The sequence below is a fragment of the Chelmon rostratus genome, chromosome 10 (genome assembly GCF_017976325.1).
Source record: "Chelmon rostratus isolate fCheRos1 chromosome 10, fCheRos1.pri, whole genome shotgun sequence".
NCBI lineage: Eukaryota > Metazoa > Chordata > Actinopteri > Chaetodontiformes > Chaetodontidae > Chelmon > Chelmon rostratus.
Window position 1 is genome coordinate 9,366,543 of NC_055667.1, and position 21,020 is coordinate 9,387,562.

A 21,020-nucleotide genomic window follows, 5' to 3' on the forward strand; every position below is an offset into this window, starting at 1 on the left:
TTCTTATACTCATATATCAGTGGTGGAAGATGTACTCACATCTATTGCTGAAATAAATGCAGCAATACACAGTGTAGAAATACTCTGTTACAAGTGAAAGTCATGCATTTAAAATGTTACTTTCATGAAGGTACAAAAGTGTTACACTAAACACATAAATAAAGTATAAAAAAAAGTATTAATTTAGCCGAATAGCCCATTTCAGAATAATGTATATTGTACAACTGATACATTACTTTGTACCAGAAAATGAAATGAATCAGGTAAAGTACAAGTATCTCAAGATTGTACTTAAGTACAATACTTTGATAGCGTACTTAGTTGCTTTCCACCACTGTGGTCTGCTACATTTCAGAGGAAAATGTATTTTTTACTCCACCACAGTAAACTGGTTACATGGCACATTGCAAAGATCAATTATGAGCATAGAAAATACTATATACTTTTATACAGTAAACGACCCAAAAGTACAGTATATCAAGTAGCTAGAATTAGCTCCAACTTGAGCTGCTGCTGTATTAAAATCCTGCTTACATGTTCGTGTATCAATATCAATAATCCAATAATATAATATAGGCTATATAACAATATAACAATCTTAATCAATGAGTACTATATTAATACTCATACTGATTGATGATTTAAGTGCAAGTTGCTGATTATAGTAAAAGATCCAGATCTACTTCTTTCACCATGTGACTTTGGGTTGCATATCTATATAAGATGTATTACTAAAATATTCTCAACATAATTCACAAATAACAAACAGGCTCCTTTCTTTGCCTTCAGCCAGCGGCTTCTCCAACTCTCCCAAATGTCTGCAGTGCTTTAACCAGGCCCTTGGGTATTCCCAGCCTATATATCCTGAAAAGCCTCCTCCAGATGGCCGCTGCTCTCTGCTCTCGTCCCGTGATGGAATGAAAAGATCAGCTAATTAAACAAAGTCCCCATATCCATGTGAAAGAACCACGAGTGTCCTCAGGGAGGAGAGCTGCATGCAAATCAGTCCCCAGTGCTTTGAATTGGGTCTAACAAACAACAAATCTCTGCAAACCACAGAGCCTTTATTTCCACAGCACACGGACACACTAAAAGTCATGACAGAAACAGGTGAACAAACATACAAATGTGCAACACTGGGGATCTCTGTTGATACAGGAGAGTTCTGTAGAGAAATATCTCAATCACAGGGTGATCTTATAGAAAGTGAAGAGTTAGACTGATGTGGCCCTTCCACTAGACAAGCAAAAAAACAGTATCATGCTCCTTTAATCCAGCACGAGAAGTTGATTTGAAAAAATAGATAATAACAATGACCATAAAAAACATAAAAAATACCCTCTCAACAGTTGTAGCTTTAACAATTACTGATCCACATAACTATGAATACAAAATGAGCACTTCCACTCCTTCATCAGAAACTGAACCGTGACAACGTTTTAAGAGGACATTTCTAAGTGTGCAATATGCGTTTCCCGGTGTGCATGATATTTTTTTTTAGATGTAACTTAGCAGACAGTGAACACAAAGATAAAGGGCCACTATGGTGAGGTGTTGCAGGGGCTGATTGGAGCCTCGGGGTCTCACTGCTCAGACGTCTGTGTTCGCCTCAGGTTGTCCTTCACACGGACAAACTCTGGGATCTTCTGCTGGTTCTCCCGCCGCCTGATCTCCTCCTGCTCGTACTGGAAAAACAAAGAATAGGTGAGCACACTGACATAATATTACAGATGCATCAGCAGCATTTTATTGGTTTAACTATTTTATATAGTTTGTTGTTATTATTGAACCGTTATTTATTTATTTTAAAAAAAAACCCTAACCAGCACCTACATCTGTTAAATAAATGTGGTGGAGCGTTAAGGACAGACAACTGAAACACTCAAGTACAGTGCCTCAAAACAGGACTAAATATACTTATTTACCTTCCACTACTGAGTACTAGTATTAGTATTTTAAACCCCTTAATCCTCAGAGCCTTGTGGCAACACTAACAACACTCCATGTGTGTTTGGGCCAATGTGAATTTATTTGTGGTTCATAAGACTTTCAGCTGTTTGTTATATGCCTCTGACCTCTTCCAGCTTCTGCTGCCTCTTGCGGAGCTCCGTCTCGAGATCTGAGGGCCCCCGTCGGGCCATCTCCTCTTCCTTGTGCAGCTCCAGTCTGCGCTGCTCCAACACTCGCTTCAGCTCCGGTTTCTCCTCCAGCAGCAGGCCCCTGCGTGGTCAGACAGAGTCGCACTCAGACACACACCCAGCCCACCCTGCCCTGCTCTGATTCAAATGTTGGCCACAATAAGGTGGGAGAGTGGAGGCCTGCGGTACCGTTTATGGCTGAGCAGCAGCTCCCGGTGCAGGTTCTGGTAGCTGGGTGTCTCCACTGAGGAACCATTCAGCCTCCTGGGTTGAACGCTCTCCTCGCTGCTCTGGTCTGCTGTGGACTGACGGGACAGCGGCGGGTGGCCAACAGAGGCCTCTGAGGAACATGAAACATGTCATATCACTATGTGTTGACTTTTAACTCCTCAGATCTGATCTAATTCTGATAAAATCTTGAACTGGATAGAGAAGACACTAATTGGTCTCAGGCTATTTTATATGTCATTAACATGTGGTTTCAGTCACAAAGTCATTAGTTAAATATATTCAGTGGTGAGAAAAAAGTGCAGTAATTTGGATAATATATTGAAAATATATTAAAAAGAACTACATCCATTTTGGGAGAAGAAATAGATGTCATTTGACACGACTATAATAATATAATGGAACCAGTCATATATTTTAGTTGAGTCAAGTCAGTGTTTCTATATAGAGCCAAATTTTAACAGAAGTTATCTCACTTTTCATTTATTGCAAGTCTAGACTAGACTGTACTCTTTATCACATTATTCACAGAGACCCAAACATTGCCACCATCCTCAGTTTCATCCACCGTATTTGTGCTTGTTTTTCGTTTTTGAACATATTTCCAGTTTTGTTCAGCATGTGTGTTTTACCATACCTTTTCTGTGATGTCCATATCCTGTTTTCTGTCAGTTAAAAAGAGTGCAAGAAGAAAGAAGATACGCTGTTAGTAACATGACAAGAGAACCATTAGCTGAGCCAAACATGCTAACACTGACGTACCACAACTGGTCTGTCAAAACATTTGCTGTTCACCTGGTAGGATGGAGGGTATAATTAGATAATTTAGGAGCTAAAGGGAACAGTGCCCGCTGTGCTGCTTAAGCAGGTGAGCTTTGTTTACTTGGAGCACAAAAGTGACGTAACAGTAATGCAGGCTTGTCCCCTCAGTGACTGTCTCTGGCAAAAACACGACATGAAATTATTCAATATGTGCCTTTGCTACACTCATGACAAAACGACAGGGGATGAAAACTCAGCATGACATCCTACTGTAACACAATCACACTGATGCCTCTATCACACCCAGTGAAACCAGAGAACCAGGAGAGAAGGATCGCATTGAGCAGGTAACAGGTGGTAGATGCTGCTAACTGGTCACACAAAGTCAAGCCAGATGATAGCAGTGTATTTATGTTATAAACCGCCCTGCAGCTGCCCTCCTCCTGAATGCTGACTGGAGCTCAGAAGCGTATTTGGGATTGCGCCTTTTACTGTTCCTGTCACCAACATAAGCCTCCGAAATCCTGTCCCTGCCTGGGCCCCTGCAGGGAGGCTGAGCTGGGAGGTAACCTGACTGGTGTCTGAGCTGATGGCAGCCATTGTTCCAGTCAGAGTCTGCAGGGCTGGGATGGATTCCAGCAAAATCACTCCCCCTGATCCCTCAACTGCTCCTTCTCCCTAGAACAGACACTCTGACCTGTACTGTCACTCACTGACTCACTGAGATCACTTTATCTTCACACATCAACATGTTTTTTTTCCCATACATTGGAACATAAGAAAAACATTGGAATGACTATTTGTTCTTCAAATGACAATGTTGATAAGTCACATGTTTACACCTGCATTTTATATTTTGAACTTACACCTGTACTGTATATTGGCCAACTTTAACTGCTGCACATGTTCATGCTGTATATATTTTAGTGTATTCATATCTACCACTTACTGGTTATCATACTGTATATACAAAGTACATTTTTCTGCACTTTACTGCTTTTTGCTCATCTGGTTGGATACTAAACTGCCTTTTGTTGTGTCACTGTATTCTGTACAATGAGAATATAGATGAATCTGCTCCACTGAATTTCAGAATCAGTCGAGTGTTTCCGTAAACATATAAGGCAATAAGGCACACATGAGTATAAGATATAAACAATACACAACACACACACACACACACGATAGCTTTAAATATGGATGAAAAAATGTCATTGCAACCCACAGACACATATTTCACTTGAACCAAAGCAGTTTTCTAAATGAATGTACTGTAGCATTGTGAGGCATCTGATTTGATAATCTCTATCATCCTAATCTGAATGACAGTGTTTCATGTTTGTCCATAATCTACAAAATGTGAAGAGGGACATAAAATCTACTGGACATATAATTCAAAGTGAACCATGACTGTAAACTCACAACAGTTACACTTAAAGCCTGACGTATGTCAACTAAAGCTCTGACAGATGGCCACCACACCAGACACTGACCACCAGGCAGAAGCAAAGGTTTAAGAAAGCAACTTGAAAGAACTCACTTTTCTTGAAGTCGACCCCTCCATGGCAGGATGGTGGAGGCCCACTCCTTCTGTCCAGCAACAGTGTTCCTGTTTTAGTCCATTGTAGAAAAGAATCACGCCTCCTCACATAGTCTGTCTGTTGTCTGTTTCTTTGCTGCATCCAGGTCCAACATATTGCTGTTGATGAGGGATCCTCAGACTCTATGTGCCACCTAGCAGTAGTCAATAGTTGTAGTAGACACTGAAATCTTATTACGCCATTCAAGATTACATCACAACCCCCACAGGCCATGGGATGCTAGATTAGTTAATTGCCGCCGACACAAATGCAGCTTAATACCAACCTAGCACGGCACTAGTTAGTACAGTAGACTCTACACACGAGTCCATTAATACTGACAGAATTAACAAAGTCTTTCAGGCAAACCAACATACTGTGTATGTGTGAAATAGTCAGATTTTTACCCTGTTCTTTGGTTCGTAGGTTGGCAGACATGCAGCACAAGTAGAACAATTAGTGGCAGTATATGGTATTGTGTTTGTTACATTTTAACTTATTTAGTAAACATGTATAGCATCAGTGCAAAGGTACCGAGACCAATAATGAAGAATTTTCCAGCCATTTACAAAGCAGTTATGCATATGATGATAATTCTTGCAAAGATCACTGCCATTTTACATTGCCATTTTATTACATTTGCAATCACTTCATTAAGTATAAACAATCCCTCCCATGTCATATTTCTTTAAATGATTTATAGTTACTAAAATTTGAACTGAGTGCCTCTGTTTCATTTACTTTTCATTCATTATAAACGTTAGGTAGAATTTGTCTTTAGCACTTTTCAGTTGAAAAGTATAAACAATACCTATGAATATCTACAAATATCATTTAATTGTAATATCATGTTTAGATGTTTTTTTTACGATACTTCTGCTAAATTTGCACAACATTTCTTCATTTATATTACTTTACACAGGCCTACTTACATTACTCATTTTACTACTGGATTATTGATTGCTTACTATAAACAAGATGTTACATTTCTCCTAGGTTTGTATAGATTTATTTAACTATACTGTAATGCTGTAATTTCTTAATTTAATCCAATAAATATCCAGTAACAAGTGAAAGCAGGGCAGATCTTTTCCGTTAATGGCCACATGAGGTCGCTGTACAATTATTTCCTGCTCTTAATATCCCATGAGTCCCTGCGGCTTTTTCGTATTAAATGCGACCCGGATGTTCTTCGCTCATTGTTTGAATGGCTGGTATGTGGCGTGTTTGTGTGAATGTTTGGTGAGTGCTTGAGTGAGTGAAAGCGAGTGAAAGTGGTGCGTTTGTGTGCGAGTATGAATTTCTTTAAAAACCTACACACTGATCTTATTTGATCTGGTCTGAGTTTGGCTCTGCTCTGATCGGAGATGATAGGAAACACGCTCGCAAGCCTCCGTGGCGATGAGCAGCCGGCGAGATTTTAACCTCCAGGGCTTCCACGCTTTATGTTGTGGTCAGAGGTGATGAATTGATCAGATATACTAGTTCTGGGTGAGTTTGGCTTCATCTCAAGCTTCACAGTGGGCAATGAGTATAGAGGCGATTCTGATCTAACCACAACTGTGAAGCAACCAGGAGCCCCGGAGGTACATTTGATCGTTTTAAAGCCTGCGACACGTTTCGTAAGGCTGCGTTCTGCTCACGGGACACTGCTTGTGTCGCCTCGATGTGGAGAACAAACGACTTTTTCTTTTTCGCAACAAATGTCTGTTAAACGTTTACAGGCACTCAAAGTGGAAAGTAAAGGTAAACGTCGTTACGGCTACTTCACTACCCTACTTCCGGGTTCGTTGTTAGCCTGTGCTCCTGTTTAAAAGAGGTTCACATTTTTTCATGTCTGTCTTAATATAAAACTCAGATACCCACATATATGCTGAAAGTATTATTGGGTGCTGTGAACGTTCCTGCTGCTAGGATATTACTGATTTCCATGTAAGATGGAGACGGAATGCAAAGAAATGCATTATGTAGTGATACAGCCATAGTTGATATTGGGCTTCTGCGATCTGATTAAATCATTTTGGCCGTGTATCTTAGTTTTCTTTTGTACAAACCCAGTTCCAAAGAAAGTTGGGCCACTGAGTGAAACATAAATAAGAACAATGTAATCAATTGCAAATTGTGTTTTAAGTGTTCTGGAGCCCATGAAGTTACATCCTTTATACAATCATGTGTTTCACAAAGTGCTTGTGAGCGACTGAGAATTTCGAGAATGCCCTTTTCATATCCAATCATGATCCTATCACCTGATACCAATCAACCTGTTTACCTGTGGAATGTTCCAAACAGGTATTTTTTTTAAGCATTCCACAGCTTTCCCAGTCTTTCGTTGCTCCTATCCCAACTTGTTTGAAATGTGTTGCGGCATCAAATTCAGAATAAGCAGATATTTACAAATATCAATAAAGCCGATGAGGTGAATGAATGAAATGTATTGTACTGTTTTCAATTGACTATGGAGGATCAGCAAACTATCACATTCTGAAGCCTCGTGTTAGCCTCAGCTGAACCTCCGTGGAGAATTGCACAGAGCAAGGACAGTAGATTTTTGAGATCACCCTCATAGAAATGACCTACATGGCCAATATGAGCAGGATGAACAATTACAACGACGTTGTAACGAAGGTGTACTTGACAAACATGCATCTGAGTGCATAGCATATGTATTCTGTAAAAAAAAAAAAAAAAAAAAATGAATTAAGTTCTCACCATAGTGTTTGTAACATTACATTGTGGTGCTTTATTCAAATAGCTCTTTGGCAAAGCTGTCCAGAGTTATTTGACTCACTTTTTTTCTGAAAAGTCCCCATTAACAAAATAGATGCAATGGCAGTAAAACCTTTTACTTCTTACAGTGACTGGCTCATTCACTCAGTCATTACTCTCTCAAAAGAATATCAAGTATCCTAAATCCTGGCCTAAGTCTCTCCAACATAGGTTTTACAGGATACATCTGGTACAGAATTTCAAAACAAGAGGTCTCGTATTCTAATACCAAGTATATGGGGCTGATTAAATTTGGGGGCAGCTGACCGATTTTAGGGTATTTATTTAGCAGTTGTTACATAGTGTCTCGCGATAATGAACGTTAGTTTTGGCCACGGCTTTGTGTATACATGTGACCACCTTTGTCCAATCACCTTTCAGCAACAACTTGGCGAAGCGCGCGAGGGCGAACCGCCGATTAAAGTGGCTGTAATTTTAGAAACCGATGACAGTTTCTATCCACCATGGCCCGTTACAACAAAAAACGGCCAAATACCAGTGGCTCAGAAACTTGTAGTAGCAGCGTAGCGGACATGTTAACAGGTCACCAGCCCGTTGGACCTGGAGGAGAAGGTGTTTTTGTGGAGGGCTCTATTCTTCGCCTCACCATGAAAAACTTCCTGTAAGTTTACTGTTACTGCTCCTGTACTGTCAGTCAACTACAGAACAGCGTCTGTAAACCGTAACTGAACTGCCAGCTGAAAGACTATCATAGACCCTGATGGTGGCTTGACTGCTAAGCTGGCGGACATGCTAACAAGTTCGCGCTACCAATACATGCGGGTTGTTTTGGCCTTTACAAATATGATGGGTTGTGGTAGAATAGTCGTTGCTTTTAAGCCTAGGAAGGTTCTTAACTGAGCGAAATGACCCGGAAGTATTGAAGTCGCACTCAAGAGGGGACGAGTACAGCCAAAACGCAGATCTCTCTGTCACGGCTCTGTGCCGTAGTTCACCGAGAGTAACATTAGGCTTCATTATCAAAGAAAGTTTTTCTATCACGTCGACACTTCTGGCCACATTTTCATGCTCCCACTCTGTCTCTGCTGCTAATCTGCATCACACTTAAAAAAAAAAAAAAAAAAAGAAATCAGTTGGTGGCTTTTATAATGACTGGGTTTAGGGGGTGCTGCAGCCCCCTCAGCACCCCTTCTTCCCCTAACAATACCTATTTTCCCTTTTCTCTTATATCCTCACCTTGAAAATAAAGTACTATTTTTTCACCAACAATAACATAATTACGCATAATTACATATCCTAGTGTAAGTGCAGTCTGATTCTCATAGCACCGCTGTTGTTCTCCTAATGACTTCTCATTCCCTTCTGTCCTTGACCCCATGCCGCTTTCCATCGAGGTCAAGGAATAGTGTTTCGGAAAAGACATGACAGGATATCTTTTTTTTTTTTTTTTGACTATACCACCGGACCCCAACCTGTGCACCCACTTCTAGAAACTTAGTATCCGGGATGTGACAGTGGTTCCACGCCTGTCATGTAAAACCGATGTATTCACATATTTTATGTTCCTGTCAGATCTTATATATATATAATTTGGACATACTTAAGTTGGATTTCTTGATAGAAGAGCCCAAGCCAAGTCTCCATAATGTATATTTGTGCAATTTTCATTTGTATAACAGACAGTATGTATTCAGTGGACAGTTTAACAGGTACACATTGTTAAAACTAACTTTACTGCAGCCTGGTGCAATAGCTGTGCAACAATTGTCCCTTCATGAATTTTACGATGTTCAGCGTTTGTTGAGATTGATCAAGAGACAGTTTATGTGTTTGTGAAAGTCAGACAGTTGTCTGTTTCTGCCTTGAAATGTCAGTCAGAGGTGGTAAGTTAGATCTTGATTTATCTTGTCTCCTGTCTCCTGATCAATTTAGTCAGCAGACGGAAGCCTAATAGAGATGGGATTTATGGCTCTTTTATCTCGTTTTATCTTGGAAATAACCACTGGGAGGATTGACTTTAGATATCCCACCAATATGAGTTTAAATTATTCTGAAATATTGATTATAACCTTATTTGACATGTGTGGATTAGATTTTAAAGTCTGATCTGGATTAATTGTAAATATTCCACAGGGCGGCACCATATCACTCTGCTTTGACAGTGCTTTGCTTTTTTTGTTACTGGCGCACTCACGTGAAGGCAGTGTGCACAAGGTGGCGTGATGCTATTTGCATATCTAATACGCACCGCGCAGCTGGGCAGCGCTCCTCCCCATGTAACTCGGAAAAAAAAAGAACGGTTCCCAGCTGCGACTCGGTTCCCATCGTTCATGTTAACGAGCCGTTCAAAAGAACCAGTTCGTTCGTGAACGTCACAACACTACAGCCTAAACAGAAGCCACACTAATTTAGTGTGATGTTTGCTGTAAAATATGGCACTCTTGCTATTTAAAGATACAGATTTGCATTATTCTAATGTCCAGTTCTTGGCTCAAGAAATTCGCTTCTTTTTGGTCTCCCTCAGTAGTGGTTTCTTTGCAGCAATTCAACCATTAAGGCCTGGTTCGCATAACCTCCCCTGATAAAATATAAAACATATTTTGGTTTAACACTTTTGTGTTTAACACACAATCCCACCTCAGCATTCATCTACAAATAGAAAAGAATTGATCTAAAGAAATAATATTGAATTAAAAGGTGTGGCCAAACATGTGACTGTATTTGCATTTTTTAGGATTTTAGTTGAGGTGGCCTTTGTTTTAGGCAAGTTGGCCCTCCTGTGCTATAAAGCACTGCAGGAAAACCCTAAATATATACCATTTTCTCTGACAGGACCTATGACTACGCAGTGTTGTATCCTGGACCTAATCTGAACATGATTATTGGAGCCAATGGAACTGGCAAGTCTAGCATTGTGTGTGCCATCTGTCTGGGTCTGGCTGGCAAGACGGCTATTCTGGGCAGAGGCGACAAGGTAAACAACAGAGGCACACGATCACTGGTAGATGTGCTCTGAACTTGTTCAGACCTTCTTTCCAAATGACCACTTAAATGCATAATATAAAGTTTATAGGTTATCAGCTGATAGCAACAGCGTGATGTAGATGATTTGCATGCTGTCATTTGAATGTCTTTAATTTTGTTGTTGCACTGCATTTGATGGTTTGTCTAAGTTTCCCACAGCATTGGCAGTCAGATTATTATTCTGTTATTATAGCAGACAGATAAATAAATTACAATTCTGATGGCGATTATTTAAAGGTTTTGTTGATTTTTTTCTGTAGGTTGGGCTCTACGTCAAATGCGGGTGCAGTAAAGGAGTTATTGAGATTGAACTGTAAGTTATGTGAAAGAGTTTGCAGACACACAAAGTTACTTTACTAATAGCAAGCTGTTAGAGGTGAAGTGCTTTTATGTTACATTTATTCAGAAATTCCTGATTCCTGCATAATTCTGCATTTTGACAATACACACAATTAAACCTTAAATGCAACTGTTTTCCCAGCAGTCATACATCATCATTTGTCATTTAAGGAATAGGAATAATTGTGACATTCTGTCAATTTTCCCTGTCTCATTGTAGAATTAAAGTTTTTGTTGTTATTCCAGGTACAAGAATGGTGGTAATTTAGTGATTAACAGAGAGATTGTTGTGGAGAACAATCAGTCGTTGTGGACGCTAAATGGAAGACACTGCAGCCAGAAAGCAGTGGAAGAGGAGGTTCAGGCTCTGCATATCCAAGTCGACAATCTCTGCCAGTTTCTGCCTCAGGTATGTTTGTGTCACTGCAATATAAGTCTACACAGATGCAAGGAAGTCAGGCTGTTCAATTAGTGCTGTCCCGTTGTTGGGTATTTACATAGTGCAGGTAAGGTAATCCTGTTTTTATTGTAGCTGTACTTGTACTGTAACTTTTATTCATGCAAATCGTTTCTTGAAACTTACGAGGCATAGTTCGCACATGTCTTCAGTGTTACATGTGTCACTTTCCTCACTGATTTCTTCTGTCCTGTTGATGTGGTTGGTATGTCCCTACAGGAAAAAGTGGGCCAGTTTGCCAAGATGTCCAACATTGAGTTGCTGGAGGCTACTGAGAAGTCAGTGGGACCACCAGAGATGTATAAGTACCATTGTGACCTGAAAAGCTTCCGCAACAGAGAACGAGAACTGGAGGTAAACAATATGACTGATGTGGACATACAGTGTACAGGAGGTCACGAGCAGCAGCTTATGCCAGTTTATGTCACTACTGAAAATTTGATTAACAAAATCACAGTTGCCCCATTGATTATTGAACTGTTTCCCATCTTTTAAAAGCACAAAGGCAGCATTGCAGACCTCAGCCTCTTCGAATTTTTTCAGTTTTGCCTGTGTTTTTCTTTAGAATGCGGTAAAGGAGAAGGCCAATTTTCTGGAGAAAGCCAAGCAGCGGAATGAGAGGAACAAACATGATATGAACCGTTACTATGAAAGGAAGAGGCATCTGGACGTGATCGAGTTACTTGAGAAGAAGAAACCATGGGTGGTGAGTGGTCGAAATGAAACGCTGTGTATGAAGACAAGTAAACACAGTTTGCAGTCAGAGTAAAACTGAATTCTTCTGACAGTGTTAGCTCACTATCTGACTCTTTCCCGCTGGTGCTAGGAGTACGAGACCACCCGCAGGGAGCTTGAGGGCGTGAAGAAGGAGCGAGAGGAGGCTAAAAAGCAGCTTGCTGCTCTTAAGCAAGCCCATGCCCCCATGCTGAGGAAGATCCAGCTGATTGAAGACCAGCTGAAGCCCACCGAAGCACAAATAAAGGCGAAGGTGCAAAAGGAAATGTTATTTCTCTCTGATGGGTCTACAGTATTACAGTTCCACAATATGTGTACTTGGATGGTTTTATGTAAAGCCTTTTTGGGTATCCATGCACATTTCACATGAATTAATAGATGCATTATGAATAAATCAGAGCATTATGCTGCCCACAGAAACCTGTGATAAAAATGTTGAGACATTTGAGTCATATACACAAGAATTCTGCCAGCAATTTACCTGACTTACGTCATTATGTTGTGTTTATTTCTTCAATACGTCTTCATGAATGTGAAGCAGGAGTAATTGAGATTAATTATACACCTTTTGAAAGTTTTAAAGTAGTTTGAACTTTTTTTTTAAAGTACAATGAATACTGGAATCTATTGTTTGGTGGTACTATTATGATGATACTGTGAGCTTGTTTTCAGACTCTTGAAATCAAAGAAGCCACTCTGAAGTGCAAACAGAAACAAGATCAGTTGGATCAAAAACACAAAGAGGTGAGACTGAACTTTCGTTCTGAGCTAAGTCAGCTGTTAAAGCTGATGAAACATAATGTTATTGTCCTCTGCAATATAAACCTGCCTCTTTTTGGGAGCCAGTTGTTTTCATCTTTGAGAAAATAGGTATTACAGCAAAAAGTGGTGAAAGTTTGGGCAGGCCTGGTTAGTGCGTTACTTAATTGAATAGAAAGTAAACTGGACTTATCTCCAGAAGTCATAGAGTTAAAGTGAGGTGGTGGTACTGTTGTGCAGCGACACATGCGCAAATGTGACCTTCATGGAAGAGTCTTTAGAAGAATACCTTTTCTGTGTCCTCACCACAAAATTCATCAGAAGTTTGCAACATCTACATATATAAAATCAGATGTTATTGAGCTGGGGCTTCATATTTGTGAGTGAACAGAACATTAAAGGTTGAAATATAATCCATTTTGTTAATGAATGATAACCCTCCCTGCTCTTCTCTACAGATTGAAGATACTAAACAATCGCTGAGACTGAAGCAGATGGAAGAAGAAGACCACCAGAAGCGAATCAGCAACACTAGACGGATCATTGAGGACCTGAAGGCAGAGCTTGCCAAAGTTGGTGACCAACCAGATGTGACACCGCAGATCAATGCTGTCAATGTCGAGCTGAGGCACATCCAGGTGAAGAGAGCCAAGCTCGAAGGAGAGAGGTCCGACCTCCGCAGGGAGAAGAACAGCGTCTACGCTGAGCACAAATGTGAGCGTTTCCTACACGCTATAGTGTCCTCTGGACCCGCTTACATAAACAAAGATCTGCTCATTTGACATGTAGCAGACTGTTAAAAGTCAGAGAGCATGGAAAGTCATTCATGTAGATTTTGTTTGTTGATTTAAATTGCCAGTGTTGGAGAGAAAACTCAATGACATGAACAACATGATGAATGCCAAAGAGGAGAAGCTGCAAGGACGCCACAGGGATACACACAGTGGCCTCCAGTGGCTCAGACAGAACAGACACCTGTTTGCTGGAAACGTCTATGACCCCATGATGCTGGTGGTGAGACCTACCTAACAGTTATAACCCCTCCTGTGGGCACCCATTGGTGGAAGCTGGTGTGAAAACATATGAGTGACAGTGTAGTGAATATAGAGAATGTGTTGTCATAGGAGAAGTTACAATTGTTGACAAATAGTACATTAATAGATACAGAAAATGTCCTTGTATCTGTGTACAACTACATTAAAGTGTATTATAAACCATTAATAAAATGTATATGTAGTGCTTATAAATGCTAAATGGTCAGGGGTTGGAAGGGGGATCTTCTCTTAGTACGTTTTTACAAAGATTGTTTTGGATTTATTTTTTCATGACAACTTCCCTTCAGAAACTGAAGTTTTGCTGTTTTGGTGCTTGTAGGCTGCATGCTAATCCTTTCCTCATTCCTCAGATCAACGTGAAAGACCATCGTAATGCTAAGTATGTGGAGAACCACATTTCATTCAACGATCTGCTGGCCTTTGTCTTCCAGAGGAAAGATGACATGGAGAAATTCATGACTGAGGTCAGGGTGCATTGTCATGTTTACTCTGAGGGGTGAAAATCCCTGAGGGCAAATTATCGTTAATCTAAAAGGACATTCAGTGTTAACCATCCCAAATAAGAAATGTAGTTTGATCTGTCCTGATGCTCAGGTCCGTGATAAGCTGAACTTGAAGGTGAACTCCATTTCTGCTCCTGAGGAGTCGTGGGCAAAGCGGCCGCCATCCAGAAATATTGAGTCCCTGAGGTGAGAAAGAATATGTGTTTTTTTTAGGCTTAATGACCTTTAAAATCAACACAAACAGTGTTTATGTGTAATTGTGTCTTTGTCTGTCACCATTACGTTTCTGTTTTATTCTTTAGGCGTTTCGGGTTCTTCAGCTACCTACGCGAGATGTTTGACGCTCCTGATGAGGTGATGAGTTACCTCTGTTACCAGTACGGGGTGCATGATGTCCCTGTCGGCAATGAACAAACTAAAGCCATGATGAACACGGTACATTCCTCTTCCCACATTAGGTTTCCAAACACAACGAGAGAAAAGAGAATTAGAGTGAACGTCATTGGTGAAATATGTTGGCTATCACAAGAAATTATGTAGGTCTGAGTATGTCAGTGAGGTCCACCCATAAAAATGATATAATCAGTGTTTATTTTCATAATGTTTATAATGTCTTTTAGAGATGTCAGACAGTTACACTCTTCAATGTGATGTGAAAGAAATAAGTTGCTGAATTGAAAATGTATTCTGTTTTAATCAGTGATGCATTTTATAGTTTGATTTAATGTTACTGTATTTTTGTAAGCTAAATCTGACAGCCTTATATTTTTCTCTGGGTATTTCCCACCTGGATGACTGACGTTCATAGCATGCATAATGACAGCTGGCTTGGAGTTCTTAATGTTTAACTTTATATTAGTGTTATGTTTTCATTAAACGGGCATCTCTGCTTACCTTGATCTTTGTGTCCATTTGCACTCCTGCAGGTGATTGAGGAGCCCTACCTCAGGGTGTTGTACACAACAGATGAGAGGTACACATTGAAGAGGTCTTTTTACTCCAACAAGATTATCACGAGTAACTCTGCGGTGAAACCTTCCCAGTACCTCTCCATCACTGTAGACGCTGAAGAGAAGCGGCAGCTGGAGCAGCAGTTGAAGGTAAGGGAGGACACATTTGGAAGGATAGCCCAAACCCAGCATTTCATAAATCTAGTATCTGGTACTCCTGCAAATATACAGTACCTTGAGACAGTCTTTGTATGTTAGACTTTAATTGTTAAAGAGTTTAACTGCGGCAATAGTTTAACTGTTAACCCCCACTGTGACCAGACCTGTGAGTCAAAATTACGAGATAATGATGAACGGATGAAGGCCCTGGAGAAGGAAATCGCTGCACTGGATTGCCGTGACAATGAATTGTTGGCAGAGAAAAAGCAGCTCTCTGAACTAAAGAGCAAAAAGAGACAACTGGAGCAGAAAATTATTACCAAAGAGGACAGGTAAGCCCATCTTAAATAATAAAAAGGACAAACAGACACAATGTTAATGTTATCATCTGTGTCTTTTCATATATAACTTATAAATAAGTTAATTGCTTCTATAGAGATTCTCAGGAAGCCAGGTCATGATTATCCATGGAGGGGTGGATCAAGGGCAGCTGGACTTGGTTGTGCCTGTTAGTATGGTTAATCCAGATACTTTTGAATTGGTCGGACTCCCTCTTTCCATGTGTTCAGTCTCAGGCAGATGGAGCGGAGTGTTGTTGACCTGCAGAAGATTGAAGAGGAAACTAAAGAGAAAATTGCAATTGTCAATTCGCAGAAGGTGATCATAGTCAAAGCATTCGTGGCTCAAATGAAGGTATGGCTATTTTAACTTGTAACTAAAGACCTGCATATGGCTTCTTTGCATTTGACAGCTGTGCCAGCGTGACATTTAAATTTTTGATTCTCCAAAAGCCCCTTTTCTTTAAAGCTTTTAGACTTTTTTCCCAATTGCTGTACTTCAACACAAACACTTCTGTGTTTTTGTGCCATTTCCTGCAGACATTATGTCAAGCTTTTGATTTTTGATTCATTAACCAGTGAGAAAGACCATTTCTGATATTGAAATGTTGAAATGTTCTCTACATCTGCTGCTATTTTTTTCTTCCCACTGCTTTCAATGCTGCGGTAATGGCCAAATTTCCCGACTGGGGATAAATAAAGTTTTATCTTATCTTATCTTATTGTGATTTTGCATTTTATGGATGTAGCTTTTACAGCTGTCTTGCTGTTTAAGTGCAGACCTGTCCTCATAATCTCTGTCTGCCTATTTACTGTCTTTAAATGTCTGGCTTTCCGTTTTCCTTGTCTCTCCTTCATCTGTAGCTGAGAGCCCAGCTGACTATGAAGAAGGTGTACCTGGCCTTGGAGATGGTTGGGCTGACAGCAGAGAAGACAAAGCTGGAGAATAATTGTAGAGAAGCCAGTTCTGTACTCAAGACCACTGATGTAAGTGTGCCACACGCACCTTTATACACATCTGCCCTGCTGGAGAGTCCATGATATTTACTCCTGTATTTCATGATCTACTCCTCGTTCTTTATTCCTGGTGTATACTAAGTACCCATGTGTCCTTGCAGCAAAAATGCAGCCAGTTGGAGCAGAGGAAGGTCCAGCTGACAGAGCAATGCAAGGGCCTGTTGAGGAGAGCGAAGACAATCTGCAAGATGCAAACTGATGAGCCATTTCCTGAAGACCTGCGTAATGTTAGTATTCATTATATCGCTGAATGAAACAAGCCGCTTTCCCTTCGTTCACTTTGTGTGGAATATTATCCAAGTCATGTGGTCCAGTCACTGCTTTGGAGGCCTTTCGAACACAAAATATTATTAATATTAGTTTCTGAAATATCTGTTAATGCAGGCTCTCAGCAAGTTGCCTGACACGCTGGACGAGATCGATGCCATGCTGAACGAGGAGCAGTCCAGAGCTGAGTGCTTCGCTGGCCTCAGTGAAAGTGTAAGAGCACATGAGAATCAGATGAGGGTTTCATTTGTTTTTGTCTTGTTTTTTTTTTTCTTTAGACATCATCAAAACTTGACTGGGGAACACCTCATTAGGAACAGCCTTTTTAAAATCTCTGCAGGAAATTGTGATCAGACCATTCAATCTGTTTTATTGTTCTTTATTCATTTATTCTTAACATTTTTTAATTGTTGGCTTTCTTACTTTTATGGGCTGAAATTGAGTATGAGTATGAATACATAGTGGCATGTACCCTCAGAGTGTAAATGTTTCTCATGTTAATGCTCTCTGCTTTGAAGGTTGTTGACGAGTACAACAGGAGAGAGCAGGAGATCAAGCATCTGGAGAAAGAGCTGGAAGATAGGAATAATGACCTGAACATTTACAGACAGAAGATATCACAGGTACGTGATCTGTCACTGCAGTGAGACTTCCTGGATTATTTTGTAATGAAATGTGTTTCAGTCTGTGATTTCATACATCACAGCGTGGCCATCCAGGGTATAAGTATGTGCATAGTGATTACTGTGCCGTGGGTCTGTGTCTCACAGGCTAAGGAGCATTGGCTGAACCCGCTGAAGCAGCTGGTGGAACGGATTAATGGCAAGTTCAGTGAATTCTTCCGCTCCATGCAGTGTGCAGGAGAGATCGATCTGCACTCAGAGAATGAGGTAAATGCTGGCACACAGCAAACAATACTCACAATTAATCTGATATCTCGGGGTCAAGGATGTTTTCAGTGGCTCTTTCCTTTAATTAATGTTCATTATTAGTTAATTATTCTTGCAAGATATTGTTGGTATTTGTAACTGCTGTTTCACTGTAAACTAACTGAATAAGAACAAGTTTATGTAATCCTATCATGCCCTAACAAATCTAAGGGCTATTTTAGGTGTTGGCAATATGAATTTAAGTGATCCCCCTCATTAAACGACTACTGCCTGTCATTGCAGGCAGAGTACGATAAGTATGGTATCCGAATTCGGGTGAAGTTTCACAGCAACACTCAGCTCCACGAGCTGACACCTCACCATCAGAGCGGAGGCGAGCGCAGCGTCACCACAATGCTCTACCTAATGGCCCTGCAGGAGCTCAACCGCTGCCCCTTCAGAGTGGTGGATGAGATCAACCAGGTACAGCTCTCTCTCTCTCACACACACACACACACACACACACACACACACACACACACACACACACATACACACACACACAATCAAACACACAGCCATTGAGCTATTTTTTGTGAGAATATCAACAATAAAACTGTGTTTTGTGTTCAGTTACAGAATAGGACTGATGAGTGATCAATTTAAAAATAATCCAAGTATATAAAACTGGGCGAGGAATAAACTCTAAATAAACTAAAAGCTTTTTTCCTGATACATGCATATAATTTAGGGACGGTGGCAGATATGAAACTAGGAAAAGATTAGAAACAAATTAGAGGCACAAATGAAGTCCAGCAAAGAGGGATTTTTTTCTTATTTGTCTCAAATTTTAGGAATTATGAATCAAAACTTAGTACTTTATGAGTGCTTTATTAGCGGCCATGTAATGGTGCTGTAGAGTACAAACTGCTCTGAAAATGAATCACTGTTTCCTTGCCTGTGGTCTAATGTGTCACCAAATTGAGGTATTAATGACATTAACAAAGCTCCTATATGTAGCACATCTTCAGATGCTAAAAGAAACTAATACATTGCAGGGACAAGGTTCAATGCACAAATAATGATTCATATTGGTTTGTTCTGTCCTCTGAAGTTTTTGTTGTTAATGCAAAAGTTAGTTGTCACCTGCTTGTTAATGTGGATGTAACTGAGAGTTTCTCTCGTTATGTAGGGAATGGATCCTGTAAACGAGAGGAGAGTCTTTGACATTGTGGTCCGCACGGCCTGCAAAGAGACAACATCCCAGTACTTCTTCATAACACCCAAAGTAAGTGTTAGTACTTTCTAATGAGTAACAAGAGATTGACCTCATTGAGTGTGTGTGTGTGTGTACATCTACTACGTATTCTATGTAAGTGGAAATGATCAATATTTTTATGTTAACAATGGATCACATGACCACTTGTATGTGAAATGTGTCGCTCATAGTGATGATAGAGCGACAGAGAATTATCACCTGACTGCTGTTCCCCTCAGCTCTACAGAGTGTTGTAACATCTTTCAGTTCTTTGTTTTGCTTGTACGGCCTGCAGCGTTACTACTTAGGCTCACTCTCACTGCTCTCATCAGCGCTGTTTCCAGCTGCAGCAGTTTTCAGTGAAAAGGTTATGAAAAACTAACAAAGTTAGCAAGTAGTAAGTAGCTAAGTAGTTAAACTAGTTAGTAGTTTAGTAGCTAAAAAGCCATTTTCCTTGAATATTATATCAAGAGGCCAGAAACACAACTCCAGATGAATGCCAACATTTGTCTGTAACTGCTTGTTGCATAAATAAGTAATTGTGTGCTAACTAATGCCAATTCAACCAAAAAGGTGACCAAATTTAAGTGTTGTGTTCGTGGCCAAAAGAAATAAGTATTTGCAGGTTTAAACTGTTGTCTATGAAACTATAAATCTGCTGTATAATGTGACCCATGAAAGTTAGTGCTCTTCATTTTCCTGAACTTTCACTCCCATGGTTTGTCTGCAGCTGCTGCAGAATCTTCAGTATGCTGAGGAGATGACCATCCTTTGCGTCTACAACGGCACCTACATGCTTCCCCCCAACCAATGGGACGAGAAGGCTTTCATCAGACGGCGTCTCCAAAGAAAAGCCAAACCTTGAATATACCAAGCTGACACAAACTGCCTGGATTCAGTTCGTTTTCCAGTTCAGTGAGTTAAAAATGTAAAGTTGTAAAAGTGAAACTGAAGTTTATCATTCACTGTGAAGAATTCCTGTTTAGCTCTTTGAAACTTAAGAAAAAGTTTTGTTCTATGGAAGACTTGTTCGCATAATTTGTTCTTCGTTTCAAACATGACATAAATACTTAACTGTTTCCTCATTTGCACATTTTTCTGTCTGTGCAGCAACATGCTCTCATGTGCACATTTCATAAAATATTATTGTTTCTTTTCTTACTGGGTATATTACTCTTCATGAAATATCTGATACCTTGTATGCTTTTCTTGAACACTGCTTCAGTGTGAAATGGGTAATGATATTTGCTGGAAAATATACACAGTATGAACAGAAGTTATTTCATGCTAAATAAATTATATAAAAAAATCTTACACTGAAGTTATTATTTTAATTATTGTTAAGTGGATCAAACTTAGACCATGGGGAGATAAGGGGGGCATATATGTTATGTGTCATTACGCTTAAATGTGTATGAAATTTGGGGCAATCTGCACAGAAATGAAGAGCAACACTATTAAATGTTAAAAGCCAAATTATCAGAAATTTACAAAATGATTTGTGTTTATTGAGAGTTTTGGCAGTGATTATCAGATCACGCTCATTGTGCATTTTGGACATTTAAATGTAAAGATGCCTTTTTTTCACAGTGTTTGCTCCCTGTGAATCATCCTTCAGTATCCAGTTTTCAATATATGGAATTTGGAAAAAACACAAGCAGTACAAAAATGCACTGAAAGAACTCATTTATTTATCGAGCGCTCAGGTTTATAGCAGTAAGAGATCGTAGTCCTGGAAGCTCATGTCGAATAGAAGCTGACATCATTCTCCCTGATGTAGCCCTTGTTTAAATGTGCCTGTGCAGGGGAAAAAAGGGGCATTGTTTAGGTATTTGGAACACACCGTTCTGTAAAC

At 40.0% G+C, this 21,020-nt stretch overlaps 2 protein-coding genes and 1 non-coding gene across 4 annotated transcripts; 2 read left to right on the forward strand and 1 right to left on the reverse strand.

Moving 5' to 3' along the window:
* Positions 1–1,047: 1,047 nt before the first annotated feature.
* On the reverse strand, positions 1,048–4,827 carry zgc:195245 (uncharacterized protein LOC565483 homolog). Of its 2 annotated transcripts, none has more exons than XM_041946512.1 (5): positions 4,669–4,827; positions 3,004–3,031; positions 2,328–2,478; positions 2,076–2,220; positions 1,048–1,685 (listed from the first exon to the last, which is right to left on the reverse strand). In XM_041946512.1, the coding sequence occupies exons 1-5, from the start codon at positions 4,690–4,692 to the stop codon at positions 1,584–1,586; spliced, it is 450 nt and encodes a 149-aa protein (XP_041802446.1). In that variant the 5' UTR covers positions 4,693–4,827; the 3' UTR covers positions 1,048–1,583. The 2 variants fall into 2 exon arrangements, with proteins under 2 accessions (XP_041802446.1, XP_041802447.1); XM_041946513.1 differs by having other exon boundaries at positions 4,770–4,823.
* A 1,041-nt stretch (positions 4,828–5,868) lies between these two features.
* LOC121613430 lies at positions 5,869–6,262 on the forward strand. The gene has a single exon (XR_006007190.1).
* Positions 6,263–7,867: 1,605 nt separating this feature from the next.
* smc5 (structural maintenance of chromosomes 5) lies at positions 7,868–20,473 on the forward strand. The gene is made up of 24 exons (XM_041945767.1): positions 7,868–8,096; positions 10,268–10,409; positions 10,720–10,772; positions 11,045–11,207; positions 11,475–11,609; positions 11,821–11,961; positions 12,082–12,243; positions 12,663–12,734; positions 13,208–13,463; positions 13,609–13,763; positions 14,155–14,268; positions 14,399–14,493; positions 14,610–14,742; positions 15,234–15,407; positions 15,579–15,748; positions 15,986–16,109; positions 16,619–16,741; positions 16,873–16,998; positions 17,156–17,251; positions 17,557–17,661; positions 17,809–17,928; positions 18,211–18,390; positions 19,100–19,195; positions 19,896–20,473. The coding sequence occupies exons 1-24, from the start codon at positions 7,939–7,941 to the stop codon at positions 20,028–20,030; spliced, it is 3,228 nt and encodes a 1,075-aa protein (XP_041801701.1). The 5' UTR covers positions 7,868–7,938; the 3' UTR covers positions 20,031–20,473.
* Positions 20,474–21,020: the final 547 nt, after the last annotated feature.